Source organism: Mustelus asterias, chromosome 14 (genome assembly GCF_964213995.1).
Source record: "Mustelus asterias chromosome 14, sMusAst1.hap1.1, whole genome shotgun sequence".
Classification (NCBI taxonomy): Eukaryota; Metazoa; Chordata; class Chondrichthyes; order Carcharhiniformes; family Triakidae; genus Mustelus; species Mustelus asterias.
Window position 1 is genome coordinate 81,803,252 of NC_135814.1, and position 14,226 is coordinate 81,817,477.

At 45.2% G+C, this 14,226-nt stretch overlaps 1 protein-coding gene across 1 annotated transcript in view; it reads right to left on the bottom strand.

Moving 5' to 3' along the window:
- LOC144503408 (microtubule-associated protein 2-like) overlaps window positions 1-14,226 on the bottom strand; it is a 358,193-nt gene that overhangs the window by 45,661 nt on the left and 298,306 nt on the right. The window contains exons 7-9 of the mRNA XM_078227719.1: window positions 8,787-8,805; window positions 3,769-3,843; window positions 159-401 (exon numbers count right to left, since the gene is read on the bottom strand). Coding sequence (XP_078083845.1) covers window positions 159-401; window positions 3,769-3,843; window positions 8,787-8,805 — 337 coding nt within the window. The remainder of the gene's footprint in view (window positions 1-158; window positions 402-3,768; window positions 3,844-8,786; window positions 8,806-14,226) is intronic.

Below are 14,226 nucleotides of genomic sequence, written 5' to 3' on the forward strand. Positions count from 1 at the left end.
TGCTGTCTCAAAAATTGGTCCTATTTGAAATGCTTTTTGAATAAGTGCACAGGGGACTTCACTTCCATGTGGAACAAAACAATAGGAACTGGTGAATGCATGCAAGACAAAAACAAAGGGAGGGAGAATAAGAAAAAAAGGAACCATGCTTGGTTCACCTTTGTCCTGACTACACAACTCATCTGCCTGTTGAACTGTGGCACTGGGGAGTGTACTAGTGGCAGTCCATTGTGAACTGAATAAAGGATGCTCATAGTACTCCTCATCAGAATTGTAAGGCTCTTCGTCGTGAACAGAAACAGAAATGGAGGGGGCTAGGAGTTTGCGCTTCTCCTGAGTGGTGGCAGGCTGATAGCTTGAGCACCTTTGGAGAGGTTTTGCCTTAACCTCAATCCCTAAATCTACAAATAGACACAGGGATAATTCGACAAACAGACACAGGCCCACAACAAATACATCAGTTATTCAAGTGCGATGAAACCAGCCATGAGCATATATTTAAGTTCGCTTGAAATATGCATAGCAAATATCCCCAGTGAACATCCATATTAGAAAATTAACACTGACATTTTGCAATAAAAAGTTCAAGCTTTTCATAAGTCATAAATAAACTTTGGCCAGAATAACAAAGTTTGAACAATTTTTAAAGTCCCCTAAACCTCAAGCTATCCATAAGTACAGAACAATGGGAAACTGCTGATGCTAAATTTGAAAATATTGTGTACTTTGAGGAGGATAGACATGGACAGGCTGCTGGTATGAGCAGACATGTGCCAGCTGAAATTCAGTGCAAAGAAGTATGAGATTATATATTTTGGTGGGAAGAATGAGAAGAGGCAATATAAAATGCAGGTTACAATTCTAAAAGTGCTGAAGGGGGAGAACGATCACTGAAGGCAGCAGGGTGGGAACAGAACGTGGTTAATAAGGCATATGGGATCCTGGGTTTTACAAATAAAGGCACAGGGCAGCATTTTACTGTGAGCTTTGGGACCCCAACATTGGGATGAAATGGGGGTCTTGACTCCACACTAGTTAACAGTGGGACTCACTCAGCAATTTTACAGGAAGCATCCTCTGCGATCACTGTCAAATTAAGGGGGTGGACTCTGAAGAGGTGAGCCCTGTAAAAACAGCTCAGGTATTGAGATGGTATCTTAACATGAAGGCACCTTCGGAGAGATAGGTAGAAGATTATAAATCAGAGGGGCTAAACAGGTAGGAGCCCCAGGTGGTCCACAGGGGCCATGATAGGCAGTATTCCTTGCCTGTGGCCTACTCTCTAGAGCATGGAGCCTGCAGTTCTAATGACACTGCATGGCTGGAAAGCAGCATCCCTAAATATATTAATTGGCTACCCACCTTGGTTCAGTACAAAGCTGCTCTGTATCCAGTCCCACTGCTGGGAAACCTTCTGGCTCCGGGACTGCATCAGGGAACAGTCCCAACTCAGATCCCAGCTATTTTCCAGCACCCTCCATACCCCAACTCACTGTCTTCCAGAGGCTGGGAAAACTGTGCTCATAGAGCACAAAAGCAAGGGGGTTATGGTGAACCTTTATAAAACACTGGCTTGGCCTCAACGGGAAAGGTAGAGAAAAGAATGAGAATGATTTTCAACGGCATGAGAGGTCTAGAAAGTGTTGATAAAGAGAATCTATTCTCATTGGCAGCAAGGTATGAACCAGAGGACACTGATTTAAGGGACGGAATTCTCCCATCCAGAACTAAGTCCTGTAGCGGGGATGGAGAATGATTCCCACTGCTGAGGCTGACAGGAAACCATGCCATATCTCCCACCCCCAGAATATTTAATTATGCATCTGGGGATTTTGCACTGACTTCCGTGGCAGGGCGGGCTTGATGGCACACAGCATGCCTTGATATCTAATAAGTGCCATATTAAAAAGGCACCCAACATCAATGACCCACCATTGAAGGAAGACAATCCTGAAAAAAGAAGAATGATCTCCAGGAATATTCTGAAACTAGAAAATGGACCTCCATGGAAACATTGAAGCTGGAAGGTCCATCTAATAGATGCTCCCCCCACTACTACTGTGGTGTTTCAGGGCCCCTGGCAGCCTCCACCCCTGACTCTGGAGGCAGTCCCAGGCCTTCTTCAAGTAAGTCCTGACTTCTGCACGTCATGTTGGTCCAGACCAGTTCTGGATTGGTGTGTTTTCCCACTGGCATTGCAGATAATTGGACATTGGGAAGGATGTAAATCAGTTTCATGCCAGCCTCCAGCGGGATTCCCAATCTGCCATGTTGGGTAGCACCAGAAGATCCTGCTGCGATTTTTGGCCTCCTGCTGAATTCGCCCACCCCTCCCTCCCATTGGTGGGGGCTTGGGAGAATTCTGCCCAAGGAGTTTGAGAAAAGAAAAAACGGTGACATGAGGAAAAATCTAATTACACAGCGAGTGCTCACGATCTGGAATCTGGAGAAGCGTGGTGGAGACAGCTTCAACCATAGCTTTGAAAAGGGAATTGGAAAATTTTCTGAAGAGAAAAAAAACGGTGGGACACAGGGAAAGGACAGGGAAGTGGGACCAGCTGAATAGTCCCAGCAGAGAGACGGCAAAAAACAGAAGTGTCAAACATGCTGTAACTTGTAACCATTCTACGCTTCAACTAAGGGCTGAATTTTACAAGAGGGCATGGAACTCAGAAATGGATGCTCCTGGGATGGTTAGCTGTCCCATGAAGATTGATGGCACCTGGACCTCAGTAACTACTACCTGGCTTTCTAAATGGGGAGGGATTGAGGATGAGGAGAGGTCGGAGTTTGGAGCCAGGCGGGGAGACACTAAGCTGATGGGGGGGGGGGGGGGGGGGGGGGCTGCCCTGATTTGGCACTCCTCCAAGTGACATATCCTCAACCTTCACATTAATTGGCCATCTAAGAACCTCAAAAATAGGCCGAGGGCTGGGTGCTTTATCCATCCCTGTACTATGGAGACAAGATTGGGGGCTAGTGGGAAGGCTACCCCACTTGTCATATTTGACATGGAACGCCCCACCCAGCCCCACCACCCAAAACATGCCTGGTATGAAACACAGTTCTAAACTGCTCATTTTCGAGCATAAAGTTATGTATAAAGTCCTGTACATGTAAAACATTAATTATCTTCACAAAAGTTGCTTGTTTCCTGTTTTGCTTTTGCTGCAGAATTCAAAGTGCTGTTTAATTGCATATCTGAAGTAGTTGCCTTCCCATTTTGTACAGTGATCAGATGATTTAACATCATTGTACACAAAGCCTGATGTAGATGGTCTAAAATACTGCCTCCATCATTTAACTTTAAAAATAAATTAAAATCCATTCACTTTAATCGACTTTTTTCTACCAGTGAAGAAAACTAAAAGATGACAGCTTAAAATGTGAATAAAATAAATAACCATTCTAACAGGATTCAAAATACTTGCATAGTCTTTCCACTCCCCAACAAAGTGCATCCTCGGCACTGTTATTATATAATGATTGCATGGCCAGTTTCATCCACTGATGTAATTTAAACACCACCAATATGTTCAATCCTCACAAATCTTCCAAACGCTTCAAAGCAAATATGGAAGCATTGAACAGTTCAGTACCAATAAACAAGCGCACTAGCACACACACAATTTATTTTAAAATTGGATTAGAATTCCTTCTAATCACCAATTTATATACATTCATGCCTAAATACAGCTACATATACATACAGTCAAGCAGAATTATTAATTTCAGTGTCTAAAGGTAGAAACCAGCTCATTTTCTTACCTTTCTGTGTTGGGCCAAAGTGTTCTGATGCTGGAGATGGGGGTGGAGAAGGTGGTAGATTGGTTGAGTCCTCCACTGCATTTAAAAACAATGAAATACAGCAGTTTAATAGGAACTCAGCAATAATGTGAACACTACTAATTATTTTAACCACGTGACAGAACTCTTCAGTAAAATGCTAGAAACTATTCTGAAAGATTTGATAACTGGGCACTTAGAAAATAATAGTGAGATTGGGCAGTGTCAAAATGGATTTAAGAAGAGGAAACTAGAGTTGGAGTTTTTTGAGGATGTTATGGACAGAATAGACAAAGGAGAATGAGTGAATGTGGTGTATTTAGATTATTAGAACGCTTTAGATAAGGTCCCACACAGGTTAGCAAAATTAGAGCTCGTGGAATTCGGGGAAATATACTGGCATGGATTGAGGATTGGTTAATGGACAGAAAATATAGAGTAGGGATAAGAGGATCATTCTCAGGTTGGCAGCCTGCAACTAGTGGGGTGCTGCAAGGAGGGATGCTTGCACCCCAGCTATTCACAATCTATTCACAATCTTACCGGCACGGTAGCAGGGCGGCACGGTAGCACAGTGGTTAGCACTGCTGCTTCACAGCTCCAGGGTTCGATTCCCGGCTCGGGTCACTGTCTGTGTGGAGTTTGCACATTCTCCTCGTGTCTGCGTGGGTTTCCTCCGGGTGCTCCGGTTTCCTCCCACAGTCCAAAGATGTGCGGGTTAGGTTGATTGGCCAGGTTAAAAAATTGCCCCTTAGAGTCCTGGGATGTGTAGGTTAGAGGGATTAGCGGGTAAAATGTGTGGGGGTGGGGCCTGGGTGGGATTGTGGTCGGTGCAGACTCGATGGGCCGAATGGCCTCCTTCTGCACTGTAGGGTTTCTATGTTTCTATGTCAATGATTTGGATGTGGGACCAAATGTAATATTATCACATTAGCTAATGACACAAAGCTTGGTGGGAATGAGAGTTGTGAAGAGGTGGGAATGTGAATTGTGAAGAGGATGCAAAGAGGCTTCATGGGGATTTAGACTGACTGAGTGGGCAAGAATATGGCAAAATGGAATATAAGGTGAAAAAATGTGAAGTTGTTCACTTTGGTAGGAAAAACGAAAATGCAGAATATTTTTCAAATGGGGAGAGACTGGGGATGTTGCTGTCCAAGACACCTGGATGTTTGTGCACATAAGTGACTGAAAGCTAACATGGAACATTGAAAAAATACAGCACAAACAGGCCCTTCAGCCCACAAGTTGCGCTGGTCATGTCCCTACCTACCTAGGCTTATATATAGGCTTACCCTATAACCCTCAATTCTATTAAGTCCCATGTACTCATCCAGAAGTCTCTGAAAAGACCCTATCGAGTTTGCCTCCACCACCAGGGGGACCAATATCTTGGCGGGAAGGTTGGCTAAGGCTACTGGGGAGAGTTTAAACTAGATAGGTTGGGGTGAGGGGATCGAGACGAGGTGACTGGGAGTGAGGAAGTTAGCTCGCAAACCGAGAAGGGTTATAGACAGTGCAAGAGGGAGGATGGACGGGGGATAGAGAAGGGGAGAGCTCAGACAGAAGGATTGAGATGTGTTTACTTTAATGCCAGGAGTATAGTGAATAAAGGGGATGAGCTCAGAGCATGGATCGCTGCCTGGAAGTGTGATGTGGTGGCCATTACGGAGACTTGGATGTCTCAGGGACAGGACTGGACACTCCAGATGCCGGGATTCAGATGTTTCAGGAAGGACAGGGAGGGAGGCAAGAGAGGGGGTGGAGTGGCACTGCTGATCAGGGATAGTGTCACAGCTGTAGAGAAGGTGTATGCTGTGGAGGGATTGTCTACAGAGTCTCTGTGGGTGGAAGTTCGGAGTGGGAAGGGGTCGATCACTTTGCTGGGAGTTTTCAATAGGTCGCCCAATAGTAACAGGGAGGTGGAGGAGCAGATAGGGAAATAGATCCTGGAGAGTTGTAATAATAGCAGAGTTGCTGTGATGGGAGACTTTAATTTCCCAAACATAGATTGGAATATTCCTAGGGTAAAGGGATTGGATGGGGAGGAGTTCGTTAGGTGTGTTCAGGAGGGTTCCCTGACACAGCATGTGGACAAGCCTACAAGAGGAGAGGCTGTACTTGATCTGATACTGACCAATGAACCTGGACAGGTGTCAGATCTCTCGGTGGGAGAGCATCTTGGGGATAACGATCATAACTCTATCTCCTTTATGCTTGCATTGGAAAAAGAGAGGATCAGGCAAGCTAGGAAAGCGTTTATATGGAGTAAGGGGAAATATGAAGACATAAGGCAGCAAATTAGAGGAGTAAATTTCGGTAGCACAGTGGTTAGCACTGCTGCTTCACAGCTCCAGGGTCCCGGGTTCGATTCCCGGCTCGGGTCACTGTCTGTGTGGAGTTTGCACATTCTCCTCGTGTCTGCGTGGGTTTCCTCCGGGTGCTCCGGTTTCCTCCCACAGTCCAAAGATGTGCGGGTTAGGTTGATTGGCCAGGTTAAAAAATTGCCCCTTAAAGTCCTGGGATGTGTAGGTTAGAGGGATTAGCGGGTAAAATATGTGGGGGTAGGGCCTGGGTGGGATTGTGGTCGGTGCAGACTCGATGGGCCGAATGGCCTCCTTCTGCACTGTAGGGTTTCTATGATTTCTATGAAATTGGAAGGAGGTATTCTCGGGGAAATGTATTGAAGAGAGGTGGCAGTTTTTCAAGGAATGTCTGTCTAGAGTTGTACAGGACAATGTTCCGAGCAGACAGGGAGGAGTTGGTAGGTTAAAGGAACCGTGGTGCACGAAAGCTGTGCGGGACCTCGAGAAGTCGAGAAGAAAAGGAAAGCGTACAAAAGGTTCAGAGAGCTTGGCGAAGATAGGGATCTAGATGAGTATACGGCTTGTAGGAAGGGACTAAAGAAGGAAATTAGGAGAGCCAGAAGGGGTCATGAGAAGGCTTTGGCAAGTAGAATTAAGGAAAACCCGAAGGCGTTCTATAAATATGTGAAGAGTAAAAGGATGAGACATGAAGGAATAGGGCCTATAAAAGGTGAAGGCGGGAAAATCTGTACGGAACCAGTAGAAATGGCAGAGGTGCTTAATGAGTATTTTGCCTCGGTTTTCACAGAGGAGAAGGACCTGGGTGGATGTACTGCGGGCTTGCGGTGGACTGAAAAGATTGAGTATGTGGACTTTAAGAAAGAGGTTGTGCTGGAATCTTTGAATGGCATCAAGATAGATAAGTCGCCGGGTCCGGATGGGATGTACCCCAGGTTACTGTGGGAGGCGAGGGAAGAGATTGCAGAGCCTCTGGCAATGATCTTTGCGTCGTCGATGGAGACGGGAGAGGTGCCGGAGGATTGGAGGATTGCGGATGTGGTTCCTATTTTCAAGAAGGGGAATAGGGATAGCCCAGGAAATTACCGACCGGTGAGTCTAACCTCAGTGGTTGGTAAGCTGATGGAGAAGATCCTGAGGGACAAGATTTATGAGCATTTAGAGAGGTTTAGTATGCTCAAGAATACTCAGCATGGTTTTGTCAAAGGCAGATCGTGCCTTACGAGCCTGGTGGAGTTCTTCGAAAATGTGACTAAACACATTGACGAAGGGAAAGCGGTAGATGTGGTTTATATGGATTTTAGCAAGGCGTTTGATAAGGTTCCCCCATGCAAGGCTTCTCGAAAAAGAGAGAGGGCATGGGATCCAAGGTGCTGCTGCCCTGTGGATCCAGAACTGGCTTGCCCAAAGGAGGCAGAGAGTGTGTATAGATGGGTCTTTTTGTAAATGGAGGTCGGTCACCAGTGGTGTGCCCCAGGGATCTGTTCTGGGACCCTTGCTGTTTGTCATTTTCATAAATGACCTGGATGAGGAAGTGGAGGGTTGGGTTTGTAAGTTTGCCGACGACATCAAGGTTGGTGGGGTTGTGGATAGTCTGGAGGGATGTCATAAGTTACAGAGGGACATAGATAGGATGCAAGACTGGGCGGAGAAATGGCAGATGGACTTCAACCCAGATAAATGCGTAGTGGTCCATTTTGGCAGGTCAAATGGGATGAAGGAGTACAATATAAAGGGAAAGACTCTTGGCACTGTAGAGGATCAGAAGGACCTTGGGGTCCGGGTCCATAGGCCCCACAGGTGGAGGAGGTGGTTAAGAAGGCGTATGGTGTGCTGGCCTTTATCAATCGAGGGATTGAGTTTAGGAGTCCGGGGATAATGATGCAGCTATATAAGACCCTCGTCAGACCCTATTTGGAGTACTGTGCTCAGTTCTGGTCGCCTCATTACAGGAAGGATGTGGAAAAGATTGAAAGGGTGCAGAGGTGATTTACAAGGATGTTGCCTGGATTGAGTGGCATGCTTTATGAGGATAGGCTGAGGGAGCTCGGTCTTTTCTCCTTGGAGAGACGTAGGATGAGAGGAGACCTAATAGAGGTATATAAGATGTTGAGAGGCATAGATTGGGTGGACTCTCAGAGGCTTTTCCCCAGGGTGGAAATGGCTGCTACGAGAGGACACAGGTTTAAGGTGCTGGGGGGTAGGTACAGGGGAAATGTTAGGGGGACGTTTTTCACACAGAGGGTGGTGGGCGAGTGGAATCGGCTGCCGTCAGTGGTGGTGGAGGCAAACTCAATAGGGTCTTTTAAGAGACTCCTGGATGAGTACATGGGACTTAATAGGATGGAGGGTTATAGGTAGGCCTAAAAGGTAGGGATATGTTCGGCACAACTTGTGGGGCCGAAGGGCCTGTTTTGTGCTGTAGTTTTTCTATGTTTCTACCACTGACGGCAGCCGATTCCACTCACCCACCACCCTGAGTGAAAAACTTACCCCTGACATCTCCTCTGTACCTACTCCCCAGCACCTTAAACCCGTGTCCTCTCGTAGCAGGTGCAACAAGCAATTAGAAAGACAAATGGTATGTTAGCCTTTATTGCAAGAGGATTTCAGTACAAGAGTAAAGCAGTCTTGCTGCAGTTGTATAGAGCCTTGGTAAGACCACATCCGGAGAACGGTGGCAAATTTTGGTCTCCTTACCGAAGGAGCCATGGAGAAAGTGCAATAATGGTTCACTAGACTAATCCTTGGGATGGCGGTATTGTCCTATGAGGTAAAATTGAGGAGATCCAGCCTGTATACTTTACCGTTTAGAAGGAGGACTGAGATTTGGAAGAATTTCTTCAGTCAGAGGGTGGTGAATTTTTGGAATTCTCTACACCTTCGAGGACTGTTTAAAGTTCAGTCATTGACAAAGTTCAAAGCAGAGTCGACAGATTCCTAGATCCCAATGACATGAAGGGATACGGGGATAGTGCAGGAAGATGGTGTTGAGGTAGAGGATCAGCTATGATCTTGTGAAATGGCAGAGCAGGCTTGAGGGGTCAAATGGCCTGATCATGTTCCCACATTCCAATGTTTTCTGGTGCATTCTCTATGGCAATGCATCTACCAATTAGTGTCCACTAGTGTCCACTAGCCAACATCCTTTTCTCATGCAGTATAAATTGTTATTCCTTTTGAGATTTGGTATTCTCATGTTTGCTCTGATGAGTGCAAGATGACAAGCTTTGACAGCATGACTCTTTTTTCAGAAATGCTCATGTTCTACACTACCAAGTGACTATTGCTATGGAATTACTCATGGCTGATAGGCAGGGGTGGGAATAAAATTGGTAAACTTTGTTGTTCTGCTCATCAACTGTTCACAGCTTTTTTTATTGAAACTTTAATTGACTGTTTAATTAATACTTCTGTAGGGTTGCAGGAACATTAAAAATATAAGAATGGGTGCTTTGCTACTAAACAGTTTCTCACATGCCATTGTTACTATTGGGTTGTTTCTGTACTGTGTATATTGGGTGAATGAGCATGGAAGTGCCATGAATTGTCATGGAGGAGACATGGGTAAGACCTTTGACCTTTTCAAAAGATACCCGAATCCAAACTATGGTTCAAAACTCATCTGAAATTTGTGAATTAAGATTCATGAAGAGGTTGACCTGAATTCACGGAAGGTGCTGAGGGCTAGGAGGTGCCAACCCCCACAATGATGTCAGGCAGGTTGGAAATGGTGCTGGTTGAACCCTTATGCCATTCCAGTAAAAACTGGAGGTGATAGGAATGAGGGCATTCCTGGAATTGGGTCCTGCCTGTTATTTTTAAATGGTCTGGAGCCTTTTTGACTGTAAAAGCCTGGCCTGTACTGTATTTTTTGTGCAAACTGTATTTTTTGGTCATTGATATGCAAACCATATTTTTAAACACCATTTTAAATGTGTAGACCTTTGAGGAACATAGGTATATTGAAGACAAACGTAGTAATAGCTAGCTCGTGAAATATTCCAACTCTATCATCAAATTTGACTGATAAGCACACTTCCATTCCACTTACATAAGAAACAAAACATATTTAGAAGCATACAGAACACAAGTAGGGTCAGATAGAATAATAGGATAGTACAACACAAGAGGAGGGCATTTTGTCCCATTAAATTTGTGCTGACTTTTTTGACGAGAAAACCAATTAGTCCTACCAACACTCCACCATCCTGCCATCCATCTCTGCCCACGCTTACTCATATCTTGCCATTTTTCATTTTTTCCCAAGGGAATGCAAAGCTCTTCCATTGTAACAGTAACAGGGTCGTCAGAGGAGTGGTAGGGCCAATTAGGAACAAAATGGAGATCTATTAGCTAACTGAGTATTTTGCATTAGTGTTTACAAAGGAAGAGAATATTACCAGGGCTATTGTAAACAGGGAGCTTGTGGGATAACCGATTAGAGAAAAATAGATAAAGAGGACATACTAGAAAGTTTGCAGTACATTGCATGGATAAGTAGCCCGATCTTGATGGGATGCAGTCTAAGTTGCTGAGGGAAGTAAGGGTAGAAATTGCAGAGGTGTTGGCCCTGTAATACGATAAACACTATTCCTGAGAGACTCACCCAATGTTACATTCGCTACTCATTTCATTTTGTTGGACTAGATCCAGCAATGCCTCCTTCCTAATTGAGCAGGAAAAATGCTGATTCAAGAGAGTTTTCCTGAACACCATAAGATGAATCATCCCTTTCTCTGTCCTCAGCACTGTCCCCTTCAATATTGGAGAAGTTAAAGTCTCTCATTAACATTAGGTTATAGTTCTTACACTTCTCAGTAATTTATTTTCAAATTTGTTCCACTATTTCCTTCCCGTTATTTGGTGACCTTTCAAATACAACAAAAGATGTAATAAATGCTTTGTTTTTCTTTTTTTCAACCAGCACTAATTAACCTGCTCATTAGGATATTGATTGTAAGTCAGCTCTGGTGTGACTGTTCATCTAAAACAGGTTTCTCTTCACACAGAACTGGTCTCAAAATCGTAGGAACCTGTAACCCTCTCTCCTGCTCGGAGTCTCTCGCCATGCATCAACCTGACATATTCTTCCTTTTGTATTCTCATTAGCATGTGGCTCTAGGGGAATTCAGAGATCACTCTCTGAAGTCTTGCTTCTTCCTTTGCAGCTTAAACTCTGACCTGCAGGATGCCCACCCTCTTCATTTCTATGTATTTAGTTACAAGATCTTTTACAGGCCATGGGGGTGATTCTCTAATCCCTTCAGACAGCGGACGGGAATCCCGGTGCCCCAGTGAATGGGGTGTCGGCTGAAGGTCGGGATTCGGAATCCCGATGGGCACAGAAATATAGAAAATAGGTACAGGAGTAGACCATTTGGCCCTTCGAGCCTACACCATTATTCAATATGATCATGGTTGATCATGCACTTTCAGTATCCCACTCCTGCTTTCTCTCCATACCCTTTGATCCCTTTAGCCACAAGGGCCACATCCAGCTCCCTCTTTAACAAACTGACCCCAACAGCTTTCTGTGGTAGAGAATTTTCCAGGTTCACAACTCTCTGAGTGAAGAAGTTCTTCCTCACCTCAGTCCTGAATGGCTTACCCCTTATTCTTAGACTGTGACCCCTATTTCTGGACTTTCCCAAATTGGGAACATTCTTCCTTTATCTAGCCTGTCCAGTCCCATCAGGATTTTATGTTTCTATGAGATCCCCTCTCATTCTTCTAAATTCCAGTAAGTACAAGCCCAATCGATCTAGTCTCCCTTCATAAGTCAGTCCTGCCATTCCAGGAATCAGTCTGGTGAACCTTCGCCGGATTCCCTCAATAGCAAGAATATCCTTTCTCAGACTAGGAGACCAAAACTGCACACAATACTCAGGATGTGGCCTCACCAAGGCCCTGTATAACTGCAGCAAGACATCTTTACTCATATACTCAAATCCTCTAGCTATGAAGGCCAGAATGCCATTAGCTTTCCTCACCACCTACTGTATCTGCATGCCAACCTTCAGCGACTGTTCCACCATGACACCCAAGTCATGTTGCACTTCCCCTTTTCCTGAACTGTCACCATTCAGATAATAATTTTCCTTCCTGTTTTTGCCACCAAAGTGGAAAACCTCACATTTATCCACTTTATATTAAATTTGCCAAGTATTTGCCCACTCAGCCAGCCTGTCCAAGTCACTCTGCAGCCTCTTAGATTCCTCCTCACAGGACACACTGCCACTCAGCTTAGTGTCGTCTGCAAATTTGGAGATATTGCTTTCAATCCCTTTGTCCAAATCATTTATATTGTGAATAGCTGGGGTCCCAGTACTGAATCCTGTGGTACCCCACTAGTCATTGCCTACCACTCTGAAAAGGACCCGTTCATTCCCACTCTCTGCTTCCTGTCTGCCAACCAGTTCTCTATCCACATCACTACATTACCCCCAATACCATGAGCTTTAATTTGGCTCACTAATCTCTTGTGCGAGACCTTGTCACAAGGTTTTTGAGGGCTCAGTTCCTCTTTTGCAAACCACTATCGCTTTGAAGAAATCACAGGCTGTCAATCAGGCTGAGACCCTGTCAACATTGCAGTCAGGATCAATGAGGTACTTGAGGTGCATTTAAGTGTGATGGGAAATGAAAATAAACACAGGTGGCTGGAGGATAATAGAAATATTGAGCTGTCAATGGAAGCCTTTGTGTATACATTGGGGTTAAGTGCACAGCTGTGCAGAATAACCATCCCCCGCCCCCACCCAGGCGAAATTGACATCTCCTCTCTGTCAGAAGACTTCAAAGGGGTCTGTTCTCACCTGCAGCTTCTGACAGGGAGAAAGGAAAATCCCTGCTGCAGAATGGTGCTGCAGTGATTTAAAATCCTGCCAGGTGACCGGAGGCATGGAGGTGAAAGATACCTGGCAACTTCAGAATTTTCATAGCTGATAGGCAGGAATGCAAATGTTGATCACAGTGCTTCCTGAAATCACAATGTCAGGGGTAATTTTCAGGTCTGCCAGGGCTAGAATGGGTAGTCCAACCACGACACTCCCATCCCGGGGGAGAGTGCCGAGGTCAACCCCTTGCCCTCAGCCTGAGCCCACCCAACCTCTAGGGCCCGAGAGACCCTTACTCTGCAGCATGGCAGCAGCAGTGGGGCAAATGACCAATGGACTGAGCACGGAGATCGGGGAGTGATCTAAAAATTGCAACCTGGTCTCGGAACAGCGGGGTTGTTCAAAATGACCTCAACTGCATCTTTCAGGTGGGTGTCCCAGGGACCTGGGTTCAATTCGAGCCTCGGGTGACTGTGTGGAGTTTGCACGTTCTCCCTATGTCTGTGTGGGTATCTTCGGGGTGCTCCGGTTTCCTCCCACACTCCAAAGATGTGCAGGTTAGGTTGATTGGCCATGCTCAATTGCCCCTTAGTGTCAAGGGGACTAGCAGGGTAAATATGTGGGGTTACAGGGATAGGGCCTGGGTGGGATTGTTGTCGGTGCAGGCTTGATGAGCCAAATGGCGTCCTTCTGCGCTGTAGGGATTCTATGATTCTTGGACAAAAGCATTATCTACACACAATTCCAATTTGTTCTGGAGAAACACATTCTTATTATGAAAAATATTCACCATATCTGTAGCAATTCTGTTTCACAATCTGCAGGTTCAAGGTGCTGCCCCATGTCAATTCAACTGTGCTAAAATCCTCATCGAGGCCATTGTTTACTCTGAAACTAAATATTCCAATGGTCTCTAAGTGAACCTTTCATCTCCCATTCCCCAGAAACATGAGCTCACCCAAAACAATGTTCATTTCATAACTCACCCATCACCCCTGTGCTCACTGACAAACATTGGCTCTCAGTCCTGCAATGCCTTGGGTTTAAAAACCTTACCTTGGTTTTAAATGTCTCCATGGCCTAGCCCCTTTCGATGATTGTAAGCTCCTCATTCACCACAATCCTCTGAGATCTCTGCACTTCTTGAAGTCTGGCCTTTTGCACATCACTAATGTTCATCTCTCCATCACTGACAGCTGTTCTTTCAGCTGACTAGACCCCAAGCCCTGGAATATCTTCCTTAAATATTCCCATCTCTTCATCTCTCTCCTCCTTTA